Raw genomic sequence first — 27913 nt, 5'->3', positions numbered from 1 at the left:
AAAAAAATAATTGAGAAGGATAATACATAGAAGGGGCATAATAAAGTATATCACACAGATTTAGATTCAAATTCTGATTTTGTTCATTTTAGTTGGTGACCTTGTGCAAGATGAGTCATTGCTCTTGGTCTCAGTTTTGCTCATCTGCAAAATGGGATTGTAGTGTCCCTCTAGTGTGGCAGTTTGGTGAGGATCAAATAAATTAACATATACGAAAGTACTTGGCATCTTCCTGGGATCCTGGAATCACTTCTTATTATGAGCTGAATTGTGTCCCTTGTCAAAATCCACATGTTAAAGTCCTAACCCCCTGTATCTCAGAATGTGACTCTATTTGGAGATAATGATGCTTTAAAGAGCTAATCAAGTTAAAATGAGGTCATTAGAAGTGAGCACTCATTTAATAAGACTGGGGTTTCTGTGAGAAGAGGAAATATGGCCACAGACACACACTGAGGGAATGCAACGTGAAGACACAGGGAAGAGGCAAGCATTACAAGCCAAGGAGAGAGGTCTGGAACATCCTTCCTTCAGTGGCCGCAGAAAGGACTGACATCACCAACCCGCAGGTCTTAAACTTCTAGCCCCCAGAATGGTAAGGAAATCAGTTTCTGTTGTTTAAGCCACCCAGTCTGTGGTACTTTATTGCAGCAGCAAACATTAGTTTTCTTACGGTCAGTTCTCTCTCTCTTCTTTTTTTTTTTTTTTTAAGTGTTTTAAACTGGGCAGTCTTGAATTGGTTTGCAATTAGACATAAGGTAAATCACCATGTTCTAAATTTAAGGACAAGGAGGGTTCAGATGTTCATGCACAGGAAAGAATAAAGGAAGTCTGAGATTCAAATCCATTTTGACTCAGGCACACATCCATTTTTCTTAGGAAAAGTACCGGTTACCAAGCATCAGCTCATTGTACTTGTGTAAGTGAGATTTGATTCACTCTACTCAGCACCAAAAAGCAGGAGGCAGCATGAACACACAGGCAGAGAGAGGCCTCTGTGTGGCCCTTTCTCCACCTTAGTACCAAACACAAGAGGAATACGTGAGGAGGGGAAGGTAGAGTTTAAATAAAATGGAAAATAGGACATCTAAACCTCCCTGGAAGAGAAGTTTGTATTTTACAGCAATAAGCCTGAAAAATAAAGCTTTCTACAAATGTCAAACCAAAATCAAACGAACAACAGAAAAACTCAACCATAAAGTAGCCCAGTTCATTGTAAGCTGCTTGAGAATCAAAATTACCTTAATCATCTTTGCAAATTCAATGCCGAGAGCAGTGTCAAGCATATATTAGGCATCCAATAACTTCATTTTTTATGAAGTATAAACAAAACATTTTATTAAAAAGTTCAAGTGAGAGTCATATTTATACCCAAAAGACATGAATATGGATATAAAACAGAATTAAGCTTTATTAAGACAAATTGAAACAAGTTATATAGAGAAATTAGTATTAAAAATTTCAGTCATTAATTGGTAAACAAATTATAACAGATATACACCAAAGAGAGCATCAAGTAAGTTGCAGAGAGAAATCACCAGCATTCTAAGCAAAGCACCAGAAAAATACTGAATTCATGTGCATCCATGTTCTACTGGGAGGTGGGGAGGAGAGGTGAGCAATAATTTTTAAACACTATTAATAACCCCATATGTCAATATGTGGCCAAAAAAAAAAGGAACATGGATAACCAAAGCTACTCAAACCAAAGTAAAAAGTACCTCTGTCATTGAAGCAAATGACATATACTGACACATGTACCATTTAGACAAACAGTGAACAGTGAATGAAAGAGATCTGAGAGTAGGCAGATGGGAACTTCCATACGAGGTACAATTTCAGCTGGTTCACCCAACTTTTTACTGGAGGTATAGAGCAACTTCTGGAAGAAAAGGATAACACTCTAGGGGCAGCCTTCTGACCCCCTTGCTTCATTTTTGCACTAGTGGATGGGAACTAGCCTAGACCTAGTTGCTCAACTTGGATTAACTGAGACTTGAAATAAACACGAAACTGAAATTCCTTGCAAACTGTCAAAGGCAACTCAAGCTTTCAGTGGCGCGCACAGGGAAGCTCCATTCTTTCCCCTACAACTGGCTTCTCACTCTTTACTGCAGGTGCTGAACCCTAAAGGGAAAGATCAAGGTATGAACAAAGGGAACTGTCAGGCTTTGAATGGAAGTTGATCCACTGAACATGTATTCCCCTCTCTTCCTTTCCAGCTCACATCAAACGCTGGTGAAGATGCACAACAGATGAACAAAATCCAGAGCTGTGCTGGGAACAAAAGAGGGGCCGTGGCTGACCGGAGTCAGCCTGTAGGAAGTCAGAGAGCAGATGGGTCTGCAGTGCTTATAACAGGAAGCAGTGGCGGCAACAGCTGAACTCAGAGGGGCAGAAGGGTTGTGATGGACATTCTTCCTGGGGTAGGGAGGGCAGTGAGTGTGGGACAGGGGATGAGATGGGGCAGTTGGCCCCCGTCCCCACCTCTGTCCAGCGAACTAAGCTTCCTAAGGTGGTGCTGATGCCACAGAGTGAAGCCCCAACACCTGAAACCGAAGCTCACCAGTGCCCATGCCCCATTTACACTCGCAAAGCCCAGAGTCTCATTGCCGGCGCTCTCATCTGGGGGCAGAGTTGGCTCAACAGTGGAGGAAGCCCACACCAGCTCCCTGCTCTATCCCCTGCACTGTCCAGTCATGAACACGGACAGCCCAGGATCACCGGACGCTTGAAGAAAAAACAAACAACAGAAAAAGAAGGGCCAAGATGTTTAAAAAATACCACACACACACACACACACACACACACACACACACACACTGAAAAACTGACTCAGTAAGAAACAGAGATAATCCAGGAAAAAGTGTTAAGTGTTCAGTCTTGTCTAGCTCATAGCAACCCCATGGCCATAGCCTGCCAGGCTCCTCTGTCCATGGGATTCTTCAGGCAAGAACACTGGAGTGGGCTACCATTTCCTTTTCCAATGCATGAAAGTGAAAAGTGAAAGTAAAGTTGCTCAGTCGTGTCCGAGTCTTGTCTAGCTCTTAGCAACCCCATGGCCTGCAGCCCACCAGGCTCCTCTGTCCATGGGGATTCTCCAGGCAAGAATACTGGAGTGGGTTGCCATGCCCTCCTCCAGGGGATCTTTCCAACCCAGGGATCGAACCTACGTCTCTCACGTCTCCAGCCCTGGCAGGCAGCTCCTTTCCCACTAGCACCACCTGGGAAGCCCAATTATAGAGCCAGCTACAAATGCTGGCACTCCCATCCACGTAAAGATAATAACGGAATGACAGAAGTCAGGAGGAGACAGAGGGGATAATACTGGGCCTCTCAGTTTCTTTTCAACCTAGTAGATAACAAAGAGATCCCACACACACAAAAATTAGCCAAAACACATAAATTTAAGTAATATTATTTGAAGTGACATTTACTACTAACAAAACTCAGGAGGGTTAGATTTATGTACGTTAGACTGCTCTTTTTTCACCACTTAGAGTCGAGTGATACTGTCAAAAATTTTTAAGTCACTACTTACAAAATTTAGGGCTTAGGATTTTGGAGGAAACCAACAACAACAACAAAAAATGGATATGGTTAAAAATTTCTAGTTCCAAGGCTGAGCTGAGAGAGAGAATGCTTACCTCTTAATACAGTCTTCATCATTTCCATTTCTGGCATTTTTTTCTTTTAACAATGATACATAACAGAATGATAATAACATTTTAAATATGTTTCTAAAAAATGTAAGGCCAATAAGCAAAACCAATGAAATACAAACTTGACATCTGCATTTCCCAACACTGTAACCCAATTTCTTCTTGAACAGAGTAAAGAGTAATAAAAAATGTGGACTTTAGGGTTGAACAGACTTGAATCCCAGCTTTAGCACTTACTAGTAAAGTGAACTTGGGCTTAATTTACCAAACTTTCCCGATCCTCAATTTCATCAATCACAAAACAGTGATAAAATTTTGCCTGAAGCATTGTTATGACAATTTGAAAAGATAACGTATGTTAGAGTGTATTAATGAGATGATATAAATAAAACGTGAAACAAGATATATTGAAATATGTGCCAAGTACATATCAAGCACTCAACAAACAAAGTTGGTTGTTATAATCGTTAACGCTCAGGTTGCTATCTTCTGGGTATATAGTTGGCAATAGAACAGTAAAATCCAACATAATGAGAGTGTTGTATTTCTAGGCAACTACAATAGAGACAATTAATAACTGGACCTCGTTTGTGCCTCCGGGAGCAATGATTCGCACATTTAGTATGCACGTGAGTCACCTGGGGTTCTGGCTGTAAGGCCGCATTCCAGCTCAGTGCACCTGGCCTGAGGTTCAAGGATCTGCATCTCTGACGAGCTCTCAGGGGATGTCAGTGTTGTCTTCCAGGGACCACACTCTGAGTGGCAAGGCCCTGGATCACCGAATGGGCTTGCAAAAGGATTCACTGATAGGAAATCTTCATATTACAAATCTGGAAGGCTGAATCATTCCTTTTTCAAGCAAGATAATGATGGATAGATGCACATTGCTCTTTTACATTCAGAAATTATGTGAGATAATGAGGACGGAGTAAACGAATCTACTGTAAAAGGGCCACTGTGCCCACCAGCTCCTGTCACTCTGTACTCCCCATGGACCTGCCCTCGGGTTGGCTGACGTGGTCACCATGTGAATGGTCTGACACTGATTGGTCACCTGTGAGAGGTTACGTGCCAGCGATGGAATAATCTCGCATGCTAGTTTATTCTGGACCTCTGCTGCCCCTAACAATTGCATGCTGGAATAACTTCACAAGCATTATTATAGTACGTCTGACCCAACTAGAGCATTTGGGTTGAGATTTTAAGTATTTCATACTTATAACCACCTTGCAAAGGGATGTCCAATGCTAAGGGACTTTTTAGCAATGTCCAAAAAGTATTTGAACTAGCAGTCCTGTTTCTAGTGAGGCTACCCTGTTGTGGAAGATAGAATAACGATGCCCCAAAGATGTCCATGACCTAATCTCTGCCACCTGTGAGTATGTTACCTACATAGCAAGAGAGACTTCAAAGACCTTAAAGATCTTCAGAGAGGAAGAGTATCCTGGATTAAACAGGTGGATTCCATATAATCCAAGGATCCTTAAAGAGAGATCAGAACAAAGGAATGTTCTCCACCCACCACAGCTGGCTGTGAAGAAGAGGAAGGGAGACAGGAACCAAGGAAAGTAGCTGGTCTCTAGAAGCTAGAGAAGGAAGAGCATTCCCCCTGGAGCCTCCAGAAGGAACACAGCCCTCTGACACCTTGGTTTCAGCCATTGTTACCTATTCCAGACTTCCACCCTCCAGAACTATACGATAATAAATTTATATTGTTGCAAGCCATTATGCTTGCTATCATGCGTTATAGCAGTAACAGAAGACCACTACACCTTCCACATATATGAAATAACATATGCATAAGGCCATCACTGTGGTTTTATCTGTAACAGCTAAAAATCAGAAACAGCTCAAATATCCATCATTAGAGACTAGTAGAAAAATACAGTGTCAGGCTTTGCACCTGTAAAAAAGAATGAGGAAGCTCTCTATATCTAACATGAGCTGACCTTTAGGACATATTTTCAAATAGGAAAAAACAAGATAGAGAACACTGTGTATTTTACCTTTCAAGTAGGAGAGAAAGAAAAATGAGACATATATGTTCTTTTTTCAAAAAAAAAAAAAAACACTCTACAAGGGTAGCCCAGAAGTAAATTAATGAAATAATTAAGTATGGGATATATTAGGGAACACTATGTTATTTTACCTTTCAAGTAGGAGAGAAAGAAAAATAAGAAACATATGTTCTTAAAAAAAAAAAAAAAAACACTGCAAGGGTAGCCCAGAAATAAAGTAATGCAATAATTAACTATGGGCTGTGGGATGAAGCAGCTAGGAAGGAAGCAAGACTTCTCTGAGAATACATCTTTTAATGTGTCACTTTGACTTTTGGACCAGGTAAATGGTTTACATATTCAAAATACAATATTACATTTAAAGTAATATTAAGATATTCATAATTAATTTTAATAATTTTCTACCTATGATTTACGTTCTAAAGTCTTTCCTAGACTTATTCTGTGGCTAATGGAATTCTATCTCAAATCAAAATAAATACTCAGGATCCAGAAACTGTTTCCTGACAGAATGGTCAAAATCATAGATTGCTTGTGGGTTAAGATTGACCATTTCTGCTGATTTTGCTGTTTCTTAAATCATATTCTTATATTACAGACCTCACAGACAAGCTAAGGGATATGATACATCACTTACCAGAAAATAGAGAAAACCAATTTCCTAGAGCTAGCAACAGCGCCACCTGGTGGCAAAATCTAAAGCTATAATGATTAATAAAATTGAAGTAAAGGTTCTTTTTTAAGTGCTGTGTTTGTTAATACCGAAATTATATATGGCAGAAGAAAAGCAACCAGAAATGGCTGGTACTAAGATCTTCTTTTCTTATGAATACAGTATTTATTTCGTCTTCCTTCTTTCAAGCCCTGAGCCAACCATTTTCCCCAGGCTGCCTGGAGAAGTACGGGAAAAGGAGACAGGGGAGAAAGAGCTGTGTGAGGTGGAAATGGCTCCTTCACATGGCGAAGAGGAAGACAGAGGCCCCCATCAGGCAAAAAGAGCCCCATGGCCTCAGAGAGGGCAAAGCCCAGAATGGCGTAGAAGAGGTGCTGCTTTAGAGAAGGGTTCCTCCCATAACCAATGATGAGGCTCCCAAAGGAAAGCAGAAAGTGTTAGTTGCTCATTTGTGTCCAGCTCTTTGCAACCCTATGGACTGCAGCCCACCGGGCTCCTCTGTCCATAGAATTCTCCAGGCAAGAATACTGGAGTGGGTTCCTATTCCCTTCTCCAGGGGATCTTCCTGACCTAGGGATCGAACCCAGGTCTCCTGCAATGCAGGCAGATTCTTTACCATCTGAGCCCCCCAGGGAAGCCTGAGACTCCCAAACATAGTCCTAATTCCAATCCTGGAGCCAGCCACCCCTACTGTGGCAGCCCCAGCTGCAGTGAACTTGACCACCGTGTCAGTGTCCCTTGAAATGGCACTGGTCTGGAAGCTGTGGCTAGGAGTAAGTGAAGGGGGTCAGGGAACATGGGGCTGCTGAGCTACTGTGGCCCTCAGCTGTCAGTGTCGCCGGGCTTTTTAGTACCCCCGCAGAAAGTGACCAGCTCAATAGTGGAGAGGTTCTCCTGATCAAGGAGGGCATGCCTGTATGCTAAGTTGCTTCAGTCGTGTCTGACTCTTTGCAAGCTTATGGACTGTAGCCACCAGGCTCCCCTGTCCACATCCATGGGATTCTCCAGGTAAGAATACTGGAGTGGGTTGCCATTTCCTCCTCCAGGGAATCTTCCCGACCCAGGGATCGAACCCCCGTCTCCTGTGTCTCCTGCACTAGCAGATGGGTTATTTACCACTAGTGCTACGTGGGAAGTTGATCAAGGAGGGAGTGGAGACAAACTTGGCACAAGTGTACAATTTCAGGGCATGAAGGGCTGTTTCAGGAGAGCTGTTCCCAGTGCAGAGAAAACAGAGAGGGGTGGGCTGGTAGTCAGATCTTATCAACTCCTGTGTGAAACAGGTTACTCTTAATTTGATATATTGCATTAGAAAATGCATTTAGCTTGCCCAAAATTCTTAGTGAAATTCAAGCAACAAGAAGTAACATTGAAAAAATTTATCCTAATGTCAACTATGGACATGCCAAATCTATTTTCATGGTTTTAAAAATCTATATTATAAAACTGCAGCCAGGATGAGTTATACAGTTCTTTCTGGTCATCTGGTTTCCTAAAAGTGAGAGAAACCACAACTATCTCCCAGGAGTGTCTAAAGTGTTGAATAAAATATATCTTATTTGTTTTTCATCCTTCCTTTCCCAGTACTGGCCAATGAATGAAATTATTTCCTTCCTTAAGTCTTGCCAAGAGCAGATTTTCTCTTTCTTTTTAAATGATTGCATAAGACCTGGGTTCGATTCCTGGGTCGGGAAGATCCCCTGGAGTAGGACATGGCTACCCACTCCAGTATTCTTGCCTGGAGAATCCCATGGACAGAGGAGCCTGAACAGCTACAGTCCACGGGATTTCAAGAGTCGGACATGACTTACAACTAAACCACCACCAGCAGCACATATTAAATTATAGAAGTGAGGCAATTAAATAATTTAGAGTAAAAATACCTTTGTGTTAAAAATCTTAAAATATCATCATAAAAACACTATTTGGATGATTATTTCCATTGTGCCAATGCCCAAGTTGCTATGAGACAAATTAATTTGGTTCAAAAGAAATGTGCTGAGCACATACTATGTGCCTTGCATCACCCTGACTCAGGTATTGGAAGTGTTCTTTGAAGTTCACTAGAGAACTGGTCTGACTCTGTGCAACCCTATAGGCTGTAGCCCACCAGGCTCCTCTGTCCATGGGATTCTCCAGGCAAGAATACTGGAGTGGGTTTCCATGTCCTCCTCCAGGGGATCTTCCCAGCCCAGGGATGGAACCCACATCTCTTATGTCTCCTGCATTGGCAGGTGGGTTCTTTACCACTAGCGCCACCTGGAAAGCCCTAGAAAACTGGTAGGTAGTGGTGTGAAGGTTGGGGCTTGTGACTGAAGGAGGGCAAAAACAGACAGACCTGTGTAAGATTGGGAGAAAACAGAAAGGATGCTAATAAAAAGGCAGGAAGAAAAATTATGGAAATGCATGGACAGCTCTCTTTTTGCCATTATTTCACCTTACTCTTCAGCTAACAGTATTGAGTCCTAAGGGAGGGTACAATTCAGGAATTACCATCTCTCCGGGCATCCGCCACCACCTTTGCCGCAGACTTGCTCATCACGTGCACGACGTAGAGAGGGCAGTTCACGGCGCTGGCTATGGTGATGGCCCTCAGCGTGGCTTCTGCCTCGACTGCTTCTGGACGGCACAGCTCATGGCCCTCGGGACCTGTTATCCCCAATGCCAACATCTTCTTTGCTCCCTGAAAAGGCAGCAGGAACATACATGGGAGAAAGCTTTGCTAATGACAAATTCCATCATTATGTGAAATAAATACACTGCCAGGTTTTAATTTTAGATCTGTTTGGCATAGGTGTGTGTGAACGTGTGTGTATACAGTGTGTGTTTTTGGTAAAAAATAATCTACTACTCTGATTTCTTGCTGTTTAGTCGTTGTGTCTGACTCTTTGTGACCCCATGGACTGTAGCCCGCCAGGCTCCTCTGTTCATGGGATTTCCTAGGCAAGAATACTAAAGTGGGTTGCCGTTTCCTTCTCCAGGGGATCTTCCTGACCAAGGGATAGAACACATGTTTCCTGCTTGGCAAGTGGGCTCTTCACTGAGCCGTCTGGGAACCCCACTACTTTGATGGCATGTTTTTAACTTTTTGTATACATATTTCACAATTAAATCATTTTGATTGAAAAGGTGAAGATCTGAGGTCTGTTCTAATCACATTCTTTGAAAAGACCTAGGAATAGAACCGGGGTCTCCTGCATTCCAGGCGGATTCTTTACCAGCTGAGCTACCAGGGAAGCCCCTTTGAAAAGAAAGTGTCCGTATTTAAGACATTGGTTCAGAACAAAAAAACCCGAAGTATTCCAGTCCCCCATATTAGATTCTGCTTGAAATGACTCATGCTATTATGTAGTTAGTTCTATTCTTTACTCTTCACTGCCTTCTCCTCTATCCCACAGAATGATATTAGATCAATATTTCTCCTCTCCAAAAGTGTTATTTCTTCCTTACAAGAAAGGCAGGAAGTCAAGACAGAGTGTCAAAACTATGCGCCCGGTGTCATACAGCTAAGATGTGGAAGAGTCCAGTTTACACCCCGGTCTGTTTGAGCTTACAGCTCATGCTTTCCTCGTATCATCCCCCCAACCTTCTGGCCATGTGGCCACCCTCTCACTGACTTTAATGGGAACTGAGCCCAGGGAGAGAGAAAGATCAACCAATAGAAAGGGTAAGAGACAGGTCTTTAAATCTTGCAGATGGTGTACCTTTTTGGCATTAATGATGGAGCTAACATGAGAAATAAATATCATCTAGATTCATCCAGAGCACATTTTAATACCCAATTTCTGAAAAGAGTGGGGCTTAAAACAGCTACCTAATGCTCTGCTTAAGTCATCAGATTATGCTGATGCCCACACTTTGGCATTCTGAACCAGCAGCTTGAGCATACTTTAAATGAAAAAAAAAAAAAAGTGCTGGGGACACAAAGAAAAATATCTGTGCTTTTAGAATAAACCTTGTTTGAGGTCTAATGGCTGCTCTGAAAAAGGGAACTCCTCATTCCAGCGCATATACCACCTGCAAAAAGCTCATCAAGGACAGCAAGTAATTGGAGTCAAGTGTTTCCAAGTTACAGAAAATTAGTTCTTGAATTTCCTTTCTTCCAGTCCTTTGGATGAATTTACCTACTTGGGGCTAGTCATCTTCCCCTTAACTCGCGGGCAGTTTCCCTTCTCTGGAAGCCCTGGAAGGTAATTACCTACCTCTGCGATTAGATCTCCGTTTTCGGCATGAACTTGAGCAATGGCTCCCATCTCCTTGCACCGAGAGAAGGCCTCGTACAGCTCCACATCCCTCACCATGTACACATCTTTATAAGCCATAAACATCTTGAAGGAGTTCACCCCTTTATCCCGGGTAAGGATTTTCATTTCTTCTTTAACCTAAAAGGGCACCACAATCACAGCAAAATGTCACCCTTGAAACATAATACCAGCATTCTCCAAAATGCTGCATTCAGAAGAAAATAAAGCAAAATGAGGACATCAGTTGAACTCCAGAAAAGTATAATTAAGGCCTTGATCGTTCCCCTAGGTCAGACTTCATCTGATGAACTGCTGTGGCTATGATGCTTTTAAATCATGAAAGAGTTAATAGTACTCCCCCTCCCCCAAATACTTCACTTTTACACTTAGATATGAAATTCTCAGTATCTAGAGAAACAGGTACTGAGATGGGAAGAAATTATTCTAGAACATGAAAAGACAACCATTTGGTAGCAACAGAAGCAGTCATGTCTCTGGGAGGAATCAGAGCTAATGTGAAGTAAGGTTTGGGGTCAAATCTGAACCCCACAGGATGAATTAGAAGATGGAGGCGGTGGAAGATGTGAAGTGACCCACTGGCAGCTCCTGGAGGTGAAAGATTCTGAACCAGTGGGAAGCCCCAGGAGCCTTCTGGGTTGCCAACTCAAAGGTTCTGATCACCAGTTCCAATGTGTGAGTGGGGAGATTGGGGGTTCCTTCACACCACCAAGCAGTTCTCCACACATCAGCCAGGAGGTATCTTATAACTGAACTCAATTTTAACACTACCTGGAGACTGCACCATGTTCCACAGTTTAGGAGTTCAGTCTTATGGGGGTGTCCAGGTTGTCACCTGCACTTCTGACCAACCAGCTATAAATCGGGGGTTCCCACAGCCCCTTCCTCAGGTTCAATTAATCTGCTGCAGTGGTTCACAGAGCTCAGAGAAACATTGTACTCACTGGATCACCAGTTTACTATAAAAGGACATGATAAAGGATACAGACGAACATTAGAAGGAAGAGATACTTTATAGGCGAAGGAATGGGGGAAGGGCACAGGGCTTGTGTGTCTTCTGAGAGCACCACTCTTTCCAAACCTCCACTCAGTCAGCATCCTTGAAGCTCTCCAAATCCTATCCTTTTAGGTTTTGTGAAGGCTTCGTTACACAGGTATGACTGATTAAAGCATTGGCCACAGGCAACTAACCCAGCCTCCAGCCCTTCTCCCCGCCTCACAGGTCAGTTGTGGGGGACTGAAATTTTCAACCATCTAATCACACAGTTGGCTCCTGGGTCAATCAGCCCCTATCCTTAGGTGGTGTCTAAAAATCACCTCTTTAATTCCTTGTAGCTCAGATGGTAAAGAATCCGCCTGCAATGCGGGAGACCTGGGTTCGATCCCTGAACTGGGAAGATCCCCTGGAGAAGGGAAAGGCTACCCACTCCAGTATTCTGGCCTAGAGAATTCCATGGACTGTATAGTCCACGGGGTCGAAAAGAGCTGGACACTACTGAGCGACTTTCACTTCACTTAACATAATAGACCATTTCAGTGCCCTCATCATGTAGGAAATTCCAAGGATTTTAGGAGCTCTGTGCCAGAAATGGAGACAAAGACCAGATGTGAATTTCTTCTTATAAATCATAATATCATACCAATGATAAGAGACAAGATAGGATCAAAACTAGTTTAGTAATTGCCTTCGCAGGTTCATCTCTACTCTCAACAATGACTAATAATTTCAATGGAAAAGTCAGAAGTGAAGTGAAGTGAAGTGAAGTCGCTCAGTCGTGTCTGACTCTTCGCGACCCCATAAACTGTAGCCTACCAGGCTTCTCTGTTAGAAGGTTTGACCAAATAAAACTGCTGGAATTTCTACGAACTGAAAAACACATGCATACACATAAAAAATATACACATATACATATAAAACAAAAATATATAATAAAACATAAAAAATATGTAACAAGGATAGGATTACTGCTTAGTTAATAAAAATGTTAGAGTTATTGCTGCTTCTACTTGACATGAAAAACCCTAACATTCTAGATGAAAAATGTTATTTACAGTTCAAACTGTAAATTCAAATGACTAATAAATATGGAAAAAATGTTAACCTTCCTACTCATTAAAAAGTCCAAAATAAAACAAAGCACTCTTTTCCTATTGTATCAGCAAAGTTTTAAAAATGACAATATCATATGTTAAGTTACTCACTTCCATCACTGTTTACTCTTTTACTAATTTGTTTCACTTTTCTCCATGGCACTTTATCAGCTGGCATATAATATATTTACTTGTTGACGACCTGCGTCCTCCTCTAGAATTTCCACCTGATATGAGAAGGGGCTTTGTACAGTTTGGGCTTCACAGGTGGCTCTGGGGTAAAGAATCGGTCTTTACCCCAGCAGGAGACACATGAGACCCGGGTTCAATCCCAGGATGGGGAAGATCCCCTGGAGAAGGAAATAGCAACCCACTCCAGTACTCTTGCCTGAAAAATTCCATGGACAGAGGAGCCTGGCAGGCTACAGTCCGTGGGGTCGCAAAGAGTCAGACACAACTGAGTATGCATGTAAGCTAAGCTTGTACAGTTTATCTGTTGCTATATCCTAGAACAGTGCCTGGTCCATAGTGGCCACTCAAAAACTTTCTCTTGGATGAATAATGAATGAAAAGGAGCAGAAAACACCAAAATGTTGAGAATGAACATCACTGAAATGATGGAATGAGTTTCAAGATGCATTAAGTGACAACAGCAAGGGTAGAACTTGGTCCAATGTGCCTCCTTTTTAAAAACTTTTTTATAAGTTCTAATTTTCTACCATGAGTCTATTATTTTTATAGTGGGGGAAAAAATGCTTTAGACTGTTAGAAAATTCACACTACGGGCTTCCCAAGTACAACCCACATTGCTCAAGTGAAATACCAATGCCTCCCAGAGTAGAAGAGCCTTTCTGCAGATGACCTTGTTAAACATCCCTGTCACCCATATCCCTATCCGTGGGTGAGTCCCAATGGTCAGGCATAGTAGTTTAAGCCTTGCTATTCCAAAAGTGTGGTACCTGAACAGCAACAGCAACATCACCTGGGAGCTTACTAGAAATGCAGAATCTCAAGCTCTGCTCCAGACCTACTATGGGTTGACTGTGTCCCCATAAATTCATAGGTTGAAATCCTAGCCCCCAGTACCAAATGTGACCTTGTGCATGTATGCTAAGTCACTTCAGTCACATCCAACTCTTTGGGACCCTGTGGACTCCTACCAGGCTCCTCTGTCCATGGGATTCTCCAGACAAGGATACTAGAGTGGGTTGCCATGCCCTCCTCCTGGGAGTCTTCCCGACTCAGGGATCTCTTATGTCGCCTACCTTGGCAGGCAAGTTCTTTACCACTAGAACTACCTGGGAAGCCCAGCACCACCTCGGACTCGTATAAAAAAATTAATAAATAGAAGGTGGCTCAGATGGTGAAGAATCCGCCTGCAGGGCAGGAGACCTGGGTTCAATCTCTGGGTTGGGAAGATCCCCTGGAGAAGTAAACAGCTACCCACTCCAGTATTCTGGCCTGGAGAATTCCCTGGACAAAGGACCCTGGCAGTCCATGAGGTTGCAAAACGTCGGACACAGCTGAGTGATTTTCACTCACTCAATTAAGTAGAGTCGAGAGACCAGAAGGGGGAGCTCTCATACCTGCATGTCAACGCAGAAGAAAGGATCCCCTTCTTTCTTTCTTTCTTTTTTTTTTTAGGATCCCCTTCTTTCTTGGCAGGGACCAGAAGAATGAAAACTCATGGGCTCTGTTTACTGGAGCCCTCCCAACTTCCCTCTCCCCTCTAGGAAAGCCTGCGCCTTCCCTTGCCCTGTGGGGACTTGCACGTGGCTCAACATGTTTGTAGACGCTGAACTGCAATTCTTCGGTTGATCTCAAATATGCCCATCTTTGCTGGAGAAATATCAGGCGGTCTCCTTGTTTCAGGTCAACATTTGGAAGTAGGGTATTTACCAAAGTAATCAATTAAGATGAGGTCACTAGGGTGGACCATAATTCAATATGATTGCTGTCTTTATAAAAAGGGGTAATTTAGCCACACACACACACACACACACACATACACAGAGAACATCATGGGAAACAAAGGCAGAGATTCAGGTGATGTTCCTACAAATCAAAGAATACCGGAGATGGCCAGCAAACCACCAGAAGTTGGTGAGAGGCTTGAGATTATCCCTGACAGCTCTCAGAAGGGACCGACCGCACCAACACCTCGATCTCAGGCTGTGAGTCTCCTGAAATGTGAGACAGTACATTTCTGTTGTTTCAGCCACCCAGTTTGTAATTCTTTGTTAAAGCAGTCCTAGCAAACCAATACACTCACTGAACATAATCTGTACTTTAACCGTATTCACCAGGTGAATCATTTCCATATTAAAATGTGAGAAACACTGGTACGAGCAAGCATCTTCACCTTTGCTCCATCTTATAAAACAAGAGTGAGAGGAAAGGAGGAAGGGAGAAGGGAAAGAAGGAGGGGCAGGAGAGAAGAAGGAAGGCAGGAAGACCTTAAACGCATAAAGAGGTCAGATGCCTCATTTAGAATGCCGTTTCTGGAAAAAAATTAACTTTTTCTCTGGACTCTAAACCTTGCTACGTTTTCTGAGCTATCTGATTACTTGTTTTATATTAACTTAGTGTCTACAACCCAAATTTTGGGAGGAGTAAGGACATAAGTTACATGGTGACTTCAAATAAAGTCACCCCATGAACCCTTTCTAGCAAAAAGATTTCTGAATTAAGTCCAACGTGGAAAACATGCCATTGATTTAAATCACAAATAAAAGTTTCTTCCAAAGTACACATGCATGTTTTCATGGGGAAAATAAGCATATTTTAACATTTCACAAAACTGTCTTTTCTATCTCAGTCATGTTATCATTTCTGCCATGGTCTAAAATAATGAGCAGATACAGAAGACTGTGGAAACTCTATTTTGAAATGATCTGACCAGGAGTTGATTTTAACAGAGTACCAGCTTAGTGCACAGCTGGGAGAAGCCCTTGAACACATTCCTGGTCTGTCCCTTCCTTGGTTTCTTTCCAGAAGTTAAAAACATTTATCTAACTGAAGTCTAATCTGTGGGAAAGGACTGCTTAAAAGTGCCCGGAGATGTTGAAGTTGCAAAGTCCAGTACTTTTAAAAATTGCATTTAAAGTGTTTACAATTCATGACTTAAATATTAGGAAAGACTATTGTGAATCAGTATGAGGGATTTATCCTATTAACTTCATATGCTTTTTATTTTTGTAGTTCTCTCAATTGATAATACTTCACAGGGTTCAAAACTCAAATGGTACGAAAGAATATGGAATGAAAAGCCTTCCCTCCAATTGTGAGTTCCTGGAAGCAACCAACATCACTGGTTTCTTATGTTTTGACGTTGCCCGTTCCCTGATCTTTGCAATGACTAAAGGACTAACTAGAAGAAACCGGACCCCTTCATGGTTCACCTGGTCACTCCACCACGTCACCGCCACATGCAGGCTGTAGTCGCAGCAGACTTTGGGGTCAGCCCAGCTTCGCCAGGTGTCAAAGGCTTCAATGAGGGAGTGGCCTTTGTGTGGAATAGCAAAATCCATGATCATGGTGGTGCCTCCTGCCAGGGCAGCCTGAAATCACAAAGAGAGGTTCAACAGGTTAGCCGTCAGTTTTCCAGTTGAGTCATTTATCTCCTTGAACAGCATGCATTTACAAGCACTTGGGCAAATTTGACGGGTCCAAGAATTTGCACAAAGATGCTGCCTGTGTAAAAGATCTGGAGAGACATGAATAGATGTTCCGTAAATTAAAGTCTGAAGCATTAAGAGAGCTGGAATGGCTTCTGCAAAAAGAATGACACGTGGTGGTGAAATGAAAATGGCTTTGATCCAAAGAAAACAGAGTGGAGGCTGTAAAGAAAAGCCAAAAAGGAAAAACGGAGACAACTCAAACAGTTTCCTTCTCAAGAAAACTGTATTCATCACTGTAAAATCCACTTCATTAGAGTCAGCCTCGGAGAACTGTATCTCGAACGACACTGGGCTCCACACAGTCTCTCAGAAGACTCACGTGATTCCCAGCTGGTCTTCGTTCGGGCAACTCCTGAATTGTTCCTTACTCCTCAGCCGTCTCCTCTCATCCATCTCCAGTGCTCTGGACTTAGTGTCACCCCTCAGCTTGCTCCTTACGCCCCGAGTTTTGCTATTACTTCCTCCAATGCAATTAGAAGGAAATTTCAAAGCCCAAGTGTGACCTCTTGACTCCAAGACTTAAAACTGAATGCTTCTCACTGCCCCTGGGATAGCCTTTAACTTTAACATGGTCTACAAGGCCCTGCATGATCTGCCTTGAGACTTCTAGTCTCTTTGGCATATTATACTACATTACATTATGACTGGATTAAAAACTATTAAGTTATTAAATCAAATGTCTTTGACTAATTATTGACACTGATTTTATTACAAGATGGTTAAATATGTTTTTAACTGTTGCAGTCAAACAATGTTTGAATACTCACATATAGTTGTGAGAGCTGGACCGTATGGAAGGCAGAATGCCAAAGAAATGATGCCTTCGAACTGTGGTGCTGGAAAAGACTCCTGAAAGTCCCTTGGACAGCAAGGAGATCAAACCAGTCAATCTTAAGGGAGATCAACCCTGAGTATTCACTGGAAGGACTGATGCTGAAGCTGAAGCTCCAGTATTTTGGTCATCTGATTAGAACAGATGACTCATTGGAAAAGTCCCTGATGCTGGGAAAGATTGAGGGCAGAAGAAGTAGGCATCAGAGGATTAGACGGCTGGACAGCATCACCGATGCCATGAACATAAACTTGGGCAAACTCCAGGAAATGGTGAGGGACAGGAAGACCTGGCATGCTGCAGTCCATGGGGTTGCAAAGAGTCAGACACGACTGGGCAACTGAACAACAACCACAATTCAAATGGTGCAGGTGAAGAAAAACACACAGGCAGAGATACACTAGCGCATGGGTTAAGGGCACTGACCACACAGGCTTACTGGTTCCAGGGTACAGCTCAGCTTCAACATTACACTCTGAGTAATTCCTTCACTCCCTCACTCTGTCCTTCCTTTTTAAAATTAAATTTATTTATTTATTTATTTATTGGCTGCCCAGGGTCTCCATTTCTGCAAGCGGGCTTTCTCTAGTTTTGGAGAGCGGCGGCTGCTCTCGAGCTGTGAAGCACAGGCTTCTCATTGCGATGGCGTCTCTCCTTGCAGAGCCCAGGCTCTAGGTGTGCGTGGGCTTCAGTAGTTGGTGGCTCATGGGCTTAGTGGCCTCTCAGCACGCGGCCTCTTCCCAGACCAAGGATCAAACCCGTATTCCCTGTATTGGCAGGTGGAGTCTTTACCACTGGACCAGTAAGGAAGTTCTCTTTCCTTTGTTAGTTTATTTGTACCTCCCTTCCTTGTACAGTATTGCTCTGGGCATCAGGTCCTCAGAACTTCTACATCTTATAACTGAAGTCTGTCTTTTGATTGACAGCTCCCCTTCCCCACCCCCCCCACACCCTCGTCTCAGCCCTTGGCAACCACCATTCTACTCTTGGGTTCTCTGAGTTTGGTTTTTTTAGATTCCACATATAAGCGAGTTCATATTATTTCACTCAGCACAACGTCCTCAAGGTCTGTCTCTGTTGTCACAAATGGCAGGATTTCCCTCTTTCTAAATGATATTCCATTGTATACACACAGGTTTCCTTTGTCCACTCATTCATAGATGGACACGTAAATTTAGTTATGTCTTGACTTGTGAATAATCCTGCAATGAACAGGGGAAAGTAGACAGCAACTTCTTAACCTCCAGGTGCCTCTGATTCCTAACCTGTGAAGTGAGGACAATAATTGTACCTAAACCATAGAGTCGCTGGGAAGGTTAAATGGAGGTGATGTATATAAAGTGCCTAGTATGGTGTTTGGTTCACGGTAAGTGCTTCATAAGCTTCAACACACAGTGAGCCTTTATGAATTAGGCATTTTCCCGCTTTTCATATGTCAGTTCATCTCACCACCAGGAAACAAAGTTACATGTTGTCATGTTACAACACAGAAGGGAGTGCCACCAGCTTCTCTCCCAGGTTTGCCCACATGTCACCTTCCCCTACCCCCGACCCCACAGCCTTCCTCCCAGACACAGAGTGCTCCCAGGTTCCAGCAGATACCCCAGCTGTATTCCATCTCTTTTTTCGTGCTTACTTCAGTGGATTTTTATTTTTTCTAAGTCATTTGGTCCAACTCTTTCTGCTCTCAAAAATCTCACTATTTATACAGGATTCTGTACTTTTATCTCTATCTTTAGATAACGATTGCCTTATGCATGATGAAACAATACATATTTGCATTTCTTAAGAAATCCCTATGGGTATAATGAGAGTACCAGAAAAAATTCCTTAGGCTCTGTATTTTTATTTGAATGCAGATTAATCTTCTCACCTTCTTCCTTCTAAAATGTCTTCTCACAGATATCCCTTGAGGATGAAGGGCATTTTTCTAATAGAAAGTGCTGTTAATTAAAGTGTTGAAAGAAAATACCTTTTTCCGTGTCTATTGAACTAGAAAATCAAGCTTAAAGAACAATTCTTTTCATATTAAAAGTCTCATCACATGCAGGATGTGGGAAACTAAATACAGTGCTGATGGGAATATAAATAAAATGATGCAACCACTTTGGACAACAGTTTGGCAGTTCCTCATAGAGTTATCATACAACCTAGCAATTCCACTTCTAGGTAGATAACCAAGAGAAATGAAAACATGTCCACACAAAAACTTGTACACGATAATCAGAGCAGCATTACTCATAATAATCAAAAAGTGGAAACCACCCAAATGCCCATCTACTATTGAATGAATAAACAAAAGATGGTGTGTTCATACAATGAAATATTATTTGACCATAAAAAGGGATGAGATTCTGATACATCTGCTACAGCTCAGATGAACCCTGAAAACATGATGCTAAGTGAAAGAGGCCAGTCACAAAAGGTTACATATCCTATGATTCCATTTACATGAAATGTCCAAAAGGGATAAATCACAGCGACAGTAGGAAGACTAGCGGTTTCTTGGGGTTAAGGGGGTTGGGGAAAGTTGGGAGGAGAGCTAAAGGGTACTGGGCTTTTGAGGGAGATAAAAATGTTCTAAAAATGTGGTGATGTTTGAACAGCTCTGTGAATGTACTAAAAAACATTAAACTGCACACTCCAAATGAGTAAATATCATTATATATGAATTACATCTTAATAAAATTATTACCCCCCAAAGTCTACCCTATGTACATGGAGTGAAGGGGGTGGTTACGCACAATGCAATGAAAAATCTTCCCTCCAATTCTGACTTCCAGGAAGCAACACACATCACCAGTTTCTTGTGTTTAGACATTGCCCATCCCTTGATCTTACACAGAGCAAGGACTAAGCAACTAAACAGAAGAAACTAAACCACCAGTGGTTCACCTGGTTACTCCCCCATGTGATACACAAATGATCAGACCCACGAATAGTCAAACAGTCTAGAGGGGGAGACAATTATAATAAAATAATCAGATGGTAATAACAGGTAGCAAATACGCTTCCATAGTAAACACAGTATCAGTTCAGTCAGTCAGTTCAGTCGCTCAGTCGTGTCTGACTCTTTGCAACCCCATGAATCGCAGCACACCAGGCCTCCCTGTCCATCACCATCTGCTAAAAGGAAGTTAACACTGCTAAGCTCCTAGAAGAGATGGGCTTCCCAGGTGGTGTTAAGTGGTAAGGAACCCACCTGCCAATGTAAGAGACCTAAGAGACGCGGGTTCAATCCCTGGCGTGGGAAGATTTCTCTGGGGGAGGGCATGGCAACCCGTTACAGTAGTCTTGCCTGGAGAATCCTATGGACAGAGGAGCCTGGTGGGCTACAGTCCACGGGGTCGCAAAGAGTCAGACACGACTGAGATGACTTAGTATGCATGCTAGAAGAGGTAGAGGGAAAAGACTGCTGGAAAATTCCATGGGAAACAGTCAGAGGAGGCTGGGATTTGAATTAGTATCAGGACATACACTCAAAGCTGCCACTAATGGTAATAAAATCTAACTGGTAGAGAGTACTTATCATGTTCCAGGAACTATTCTGATGTTCTAAGTGTTTAAACCATCTCAGCAGCTCTGCAGCAGGGCATATCATTGACCCCGTTTTAGAGTTGAGGAAGCCGAGAACAGCACCATGAAATAACTGCCTAGTCCTCACAGCTAGAGAATGACAAAGGCTAGACTGGATCCAGGTCACTGGGTCCCAGAGCCTGTGCTCTCGCGAACAGCCAAGAGCAGGCAGAAGTTCTGAGAAAAGGGTCTGCGAGGAAGAATCAGCAGAAAAGTGACAGAGACCGACTCACAGAGAACAGAAACTAGTGGTTATCTAAGGAGAGCAGGAATCAGGGAGGGACAATTAGGCCTGAGAGATACAAACAAGTATGTATAAAACAGCAGCAACGAGGATATACTGTACAGTATGGAAAATTATAGCCATTATCTTGTAATAACCTATAATGGAGTATAATCTGCAAAAGCATTGACTCACTATGCTATACACCTGTAACTGACATAATATTGTAAATCAACTAACTGTACTTCAACAGCAGGGGGAGGTGGGAGGGAGGTTCAAGAGGGAAGGAACATATGTATACCGATGACTGATTCACGTTGATGTATGACAGAAACCAACACAATATTGTAAAGCAATTATCCTCCAGTTAAAAATAAACACATTTGAAAAAATGAGTAAGATGTGTGAAGCAGTGAGCCTCAGAGGAAGGCAGGCCAGTGGAGCCTGCAAGGGTGATGGAGGTCTGGGGTGACTGAGGCGGTAGATGAGGGACAGAGGAGGGCAGCCCATCTCAGAGAGAGCATGGGTTCCGTGGAGAGCAGCCTGCGTGTGAGGTGCTCGGGCGCTGGTCCACTCTGTTTGCGAACAGAGAGAGATGCAGCCCTGATACTGAACGACACTCAGGAGGAAGAAAGGAGAAAGATGTGGCAGTAACCTTGGAGAGGATGCTAGAGGTGTCCTGAGGTAGGTGGAAATAACCAGAGAGAGAGAGAGAGAAGCCACAGCAACACGCTCCAGAACATACCAGCCCTTAGCAAGAAAACAAAATAGGACGGAGTCAGCATGAAACGTTTTCAGTGGCTGTTTCTAGATGGTGTGCTTACGGGTCTTCATTTTCCTCTAGTTAACTTTTATTTTCCATAGTTGCTATATTTTCTACAAAAAAGCCTAACTTTCGAAAGATGAAAAAATAGATTTTACATAGTTTTAGTGTGAGTCAAAGTCGTTCAGTCGTGTCCGACTCTTTGTGATTACATGGACTATAGCCCATCAGGCTCCTCTGTCCATGGAATTCTCCAGGCCAGATGGAGTGGGTAGCCATTCCCTTCTCCAGGGGATATTCCTAACCCAGGGATTGAACCCAGGTCTCCCGCATTGCAGGAGGATTCTTTACCATCTGAGCCACCAGGGAAGCCTGGTGCATTATATTAAGCATAGGTTTTACATAATATGATACAAACTCATATCTGCATATATGCCATATAAATTAAGTAATGATGAGTCTCTTATGAAACTGAAGATGTGATGGTCAAACAGCCACTTTTATTAAAATTACAGCAAATTAATATTCCTGGGGCTAGCTATAATTTAATCATGAATAAATATTTATCACAAATGCTTCACATCCCTAATGAACTAGAAAGGAGCAGACATTTGTCTCTTTCCATTTCTTCTTGTTCTGTTTCTCTTTCCCACTTTCCTCCAATTCCTCAAATCTCAAAATGGGAACAAAGTGCCTGGGGGAGAACAGCCTGGGCCAGGGTGGGCAATGGATGGAAAACGGAATCTGTCTTTTTGCAAACTAAAAGGGCATCATCCATCCATCTGCCACAAGGATCCTAGCTGCTACCCTGGGACCTGGCCAACAGTGGTTGGGCACCATCAGTGTCCCTCCCTATGTCCCTCGAGCCTTTTTTGGTCTCTCTAGTCACCCATGGTCCTCTGGCAGCCAAAAGTTATCTCAAATCCCTGAACATGATTTCAAGAGCTGAAATACTCCGTTCTTTCCACTGGGTCCAGGGAGCCATGTGTCACAGCGGCAATTCTGTAATCTCAGTTAAAGGGGACACTCAGACGTAGGAAGGAGACCTGTACCTCCCACTAAGTATTTGCCTCTCAAGGAAGAGCTTATTCAAACACTCAGTCCTGCATTAAGCAACTCTTTTTTTTTTTTGTCTTCTAAATCCCTTTTAGAAATCCGGTCCCATCACTTCATGGCAAGTAGATGGGGAAACAGTGGAAATAGTGGCTGACTTTATTTTTCAGGGTTCCAAAATCACTGCAGATGGTGACTGCAGCCTTGAAATTAAAAGACGCTTACTCCTTGGAAGGAAAGTTATGACCAACCTAGACAGCATATTAAAAAGCAGAGACATTACTTTGCCAACAAAGGTCCATCTAGTCAAGGCTATGGTTTTTCCAGTGGTCAGGTATGGATATGAGAGTTGGACATAAAGAAAGCTGAGCACCAAAGAATTGATGCTTTTGAACTGTGGTGTTGGAGAAGACTCTTGAGAGTCCCTTGGACTGCAAGGAGATCCAACCAGTCCATCCTAAAGGAGATCAGTCCTGAGTGTTCATTGGAAGGACTGATGTTGAAGCTGAAACTCCAATACTTTGGCCACCTGATGCGAAGAGCTGACTCCTTTGAAAAGGCCCTGATGCTGGGAAAGATTGAGGGCAGGAGGAGAAGGGGACGACAGAGGATGAGATGGTTGGATGGCATCACCGACTCGATGGACATGGGTTTGGGTGGACTCCAGGAGTTGGTGATGGAGAGGGAGGCCTGGCGTGCTGCGGTTCATGGGGTCGCAAAAAGTCAGACACGACTGAGTGACTGAACTGAACTGAACTGAAATCCCTTTTATTTGTTTTTTTAATTTATTTTTTATTGAAGGATAATTGCTTTACAGAATTTTGCTGTTTTCTGTCAAACCTCGACATGAATCAGCCATAGGTATACATATATCCCCTCCCTTTTGAACCTCCCTCCCATTGCCCTTCCTATCCCATCCCTCTAGGTTGATACAGAGCCCATTTGAGTTTCTTGAGCCATATGGCAAATTCCCATTGGCTATTTTACACATGGTAATGTAAGTTTCCATGTTACTCTTTCCATACGTCTCACCCACTCCTCCCCTCTCCCCACGTCCATAAGTCTATTCTCTATGTCTGTTTGTCCATTATTGCCCTGTAAATAAATTCTTCAGTACCATTTTTATAGATTCCGTCTATATGCATTAGAATAAGGTGTTTATCATTCTCTTTCTGACTCACTTCACTCTGTATAATAGGCTCTAGGTTCATCCACCTCATTAGAACTGACTCAAATGCATTCCTTTCTATGGCTGAGTAGTATTCCATTGTGTATATGTACCACAACTTCTTTATCCATTCATTTGTCAATGGATATATAGGTTGCTTCCATGTTTTAGCTATTGTAAATAGTGCTGCAATGAACAATGGGATACATATGTCTCCTTCAATTTTGGTTTCCTCAGGGAATATACCAAGGAGTGGGATTGCTGGGCCATATGGTGGTTTTATTCCTAGTTTTTTAAGGATTCTCCATACAGTCTTCCACAGTGGCTGTATCAATTTACATTTCCACCAACAGTGCAAGAGTGTTCCCCTTTCTTCACATCCTCTACAGCATTTATTGTTTGTAGACTTTTTGATGAGGGCCATTCTGACCGGTGTGAAGTAATATCTCAAATGAGCAATATTGAGCATCTTTTCATGTGTTTGTTAGCCATCTGTGTGTCTTCTTTAGAGAAATGTCTATTTAGGTATTTTCCCACTTTTTGATTGGGTTGTTTGTTTTTCTGGTATTGAGCTGTATGAGGTGCTTGTATATTTTTGAAATTAATCCTTTGTCAGTTGTTTCATTTGCTATTATTTTCTTTGATTATCTTGCTTTAATTTATGTCATCGAGTGTCCTGCCTATGTTTTCCTCTAAGAGTTGTACAGTTTCTGGTCTTACATTTAGATCTTTAATCCATTTTGAGTTTATCTTTGTATATGGTGTTAGGAAGTGTTCTAATTTCATTCTTTTACATGTAGCTGTCCAGTTTTCCAAGCACGATTTATTGAAGAGGCTGTCTTTTCCCCATTGTATATTCTTTCCACTTTTGTCAAAAATAAGGTACCCGTAGGTGCATGGGCTTATTTCTGGGCTTTCCGTCTTGTTCCATTGGTCTATATTTCTGTTTTTGTGCCAGTACCATACTGTCTTGATGACTGTAGCTTTGTAGTATAATCTGAAGTCAAGAAGGTTGATTCTTCCAGCTCCATACTTCTTTCTCAAGATTGCCTTGGCTATTCAGGGTCTTTTGTGTTTCCAGATGAAGTGTGAGATTTTTTGTTCCAATTCTGTGAAAAATGCCATTGGTAATTTGATAGGGATCACATTAAATCTGTAGATTGCATTTGGTAGTATAGTCATTTTCACAGTGTTGATTCTTCCTACCCAGGAACATGGAATATCTCTCCATCTGTTGATGTCATCTTTAATTTTTTTCATTATCTTATAATTTTCTGAGTACAGTTTTTTTTGTCTCCTTAAGTAAGTTTATTCCTAGATACTTAATTCTTTTGTTGCAATGGTGAATGGCATTGATTCCTTAATTTCTCTTTCTGATGTCTCATTGTTAGTATGTAGAAATGCAAGTGATTTCTGTGTATTGATTTTGTATTCTGCAACTTTGCTAAATTCACTGGTTAGCTCTAGTAATTTTCTGATACTATCTTTAGAGTTTTCAGTGTACAGTATCATGTCATCTGCAAACAGTGAGAGCTTTACTTCTTCTTTTCCAATCTGGATTCCTTTTATTTCTTTTTCTTCTCTGATTGCTGCAGCTAGGAATTCCAGAACTATGTTGAATAATAGTGGCAAAAATGGACACTCTTGTTTTGTTCCTGATGTTAGGGGGGATGCTTTCAGTTTTCACCACTGAGAATAGTGTTTGCTGTAGGCTTATCATATATATGGACTTTACTATGTTGAGGTAGGTTCCTTCTATGCCCATTTTTTGAAGAGTTGTAATCATAAATGGGTGCTGAATTTTGTCAAAGGCTTTTTATGCATCTATTGAGATTATCATATGGCTTTTATCTTTCAATTTGTTAATATGGTGTATCACACTGATTGATTTGTGTATATTGAAGAATCCTTGCACCCCTGGAATAAACCTGACTTGATCATGGTGTATGAGCTTCTTGATGTGTTGCTGAATTCTGTTTGCTAAAATTTTGTTGAGGATTTTTGCATCTATGTTCATCAGTGATATTGGCCTGTAGTTTTCTTTTTGTGTGTTGTCTTTGTCTGGTTTTGGTATCAAAACCAGATGGTGGCCTCATACAATGAGTTTGAAAGTGTTCCTTCCTCTGCAATTTTTTGAAAGAGTTTTAGAAGGATAGGCATTAGCTCTTCTCTAAATGTTTGATAGAATTCTCTTGTGAAGCCATCTGGTCCTGGCTTTTGTTTTTTGGGAGATTTTTGATCACAGCTTCAATTTCAGTGCTTGTAATTGGCTTGTTCATAATTTCTATTTCTTCCTGGTTCAATCTTGGAAGATTGAACTTTTCTAAGAATCTGTCCATACCTTCCAGGTTATCTATTTTATTGCCATATAGTTGATCATAATAGTCTCTTATAATCCTTTGTATTTCTGCATTGTCTGTTGAAAGCTCTCCTTTTTCATTTCTAATTTTGTTGATTTGATTCTTCTCTCTTTTTTTCTTGTTGAGTCTGGCTAAAAGTTTGTCAATTTTGTTTATCATCTCAAAGAACCAACTTTTAGTTTTATTAATATTTACCATTGTTTCTTTCACTTCTTTTTCATTTATTTCTCCTAGGATCTTTATGATTTCTTTCCTTCTACTAATTTTTGGGTTTTTGTTGTTGTTGTTGTTATTGTTCTTCTTTTTCCAGTTGTTTTAGATGTAAAGTTAGGTTGTCTATTTGGTGCTTTTCGTGCTTCTTGAGGTAGGATTGTATTGCTATAAACTTTCCTCTTAGAACCGCTTCTGCTGCATCCCATAGGTTTTGAGTTGTGTTTTCATTGTCATTGTTTCTAGAAATTTTTTTATTTCCTTTTTTATTTCCTCAGTAACCTGTTGGTTATTTAGAAACATGTTGTTTAATCTCCATGTGTTTGTGCTTCTTACAGTTTTTTTCTTGTAATTGATATCTAGTCTCATAGTGTTCTGGTCAAGATGTTTGATACAATTTCAATTTTCTTAAATTTACTGAGGTTTGATTTGTGACCCAAGATGTGGTCTATCCTGGAGAATGTTCCATGTGCACTTGAGAAAAAAGTGTATTCTTCTGCATTTGGATGGAGTGTCCTGAAGATATCAATGAAACCCATCTCATCTAAGGTATCATTTAAAGCTTGTGTTTCTGTATTAACTTTCTGTTTTGATGATCGGTCTATTGGTGTGAGTGGGGTGTTAAAGTCTCCTACTATTATTGTGTCACTGTCAATTTCTCCTTTTATGTCTGTTAGTGTTTGTCTTATGTATGGAGGTGCTCCTACATTGGATGCATAGATATTTACAATTGTTATGTCTTCTTCTTGGATTGATCCCTTGATCATTATGTAGTGTCCTTTCTTATCTCTTGTTAGTCTTCTTTATTTTAAGGTCTATTTTGTATGATATGAGAATTGCTACTCCAGCTTTCTTTTGCTTCCCATCTGCATGGAATATATTTTTCCATTCTCTCACTTTCAGTCTATATGTGTCTTGAGGTCTGAAGTGGGTTTCTTGTAGACAGCATATATATGGGTCTTGTTTTTGTATCCATTCAGCCAGTCTGTGTCTTTTGGTTGAAGCATTTAATCCACTTACATTTAAAGTAACTATTGGTATATATGTTCCTATTGCCACTTTCTGAATTGTTTGGGTTTGATTTTGTAGATCTTTTTTTCTTCTGTTGTATTTCTTGACTATATAAGTCCCTTTAACATTTATTGTAAAGCTGGTTTAGTGGTACTGAATTCTCTTAACTTTTGCTTGTCTGAAAAACTTTTTATTTCTCCATCAATTTTGAATGAGATCCTTGCTGGGCACAGTAATCTTGGTGGTAGATTTTTCCCTTTCAGTACTGTAAATATATCCTGCCATTCCCTTCTGGCCTGCAGAGTTTCTGCTGAAAGATCAGCTATTAAGC

General features: G+C 41.6%; 1 protein-coding gene across 1 annotated transcript in view; it reads right to left on the bottom strand.

Annotated features, from left to right (window-relative positions):
- DPYS (dihydropyrimidinase) overlaps positions 1 to 27913 on the bottom strand; it is a 97855-nt gene that overhangs the window by 53525 nt on the left and 16417 nt on the right. The window contains exons 2-4 of the mRNA XM_052651666.1: positions 16108 to 16266; positions 10556 to 10735; positions 8847 to 9036 (exon numbers count right to left, since the gene is read on the bottom strand). Coding sequence (XP_052507626.1) covers positions 8847 to 9036; positions 10556 to 10735; positions 16108 to 16266 — 529 coding nt within the window. The remainder of the gene's footprint in view (positions 1 to 8846; positions 9037 to 10555; positions 10736 to 16107; positions 16267 to 27913) is intronic.

The sequence above is a fragment of the Budorcas taxicolor genome, chromosome 14, assembly GCF_023091745.1.
Source record: "Budorcas taxicolor isolate Tak-1 chromosome 14, Takin1.1, whole genome shotgun sequence".
Taxonomy (NCBI): Eukaryota; Metazoa; Chordata; class Mammalia; order Artiodactyla; family Bovidae; genus Budorcas; species Budorcas taxicolor.
This window is presented reverse-complemented; position numbering and strand designations above follow the sequence as displayed.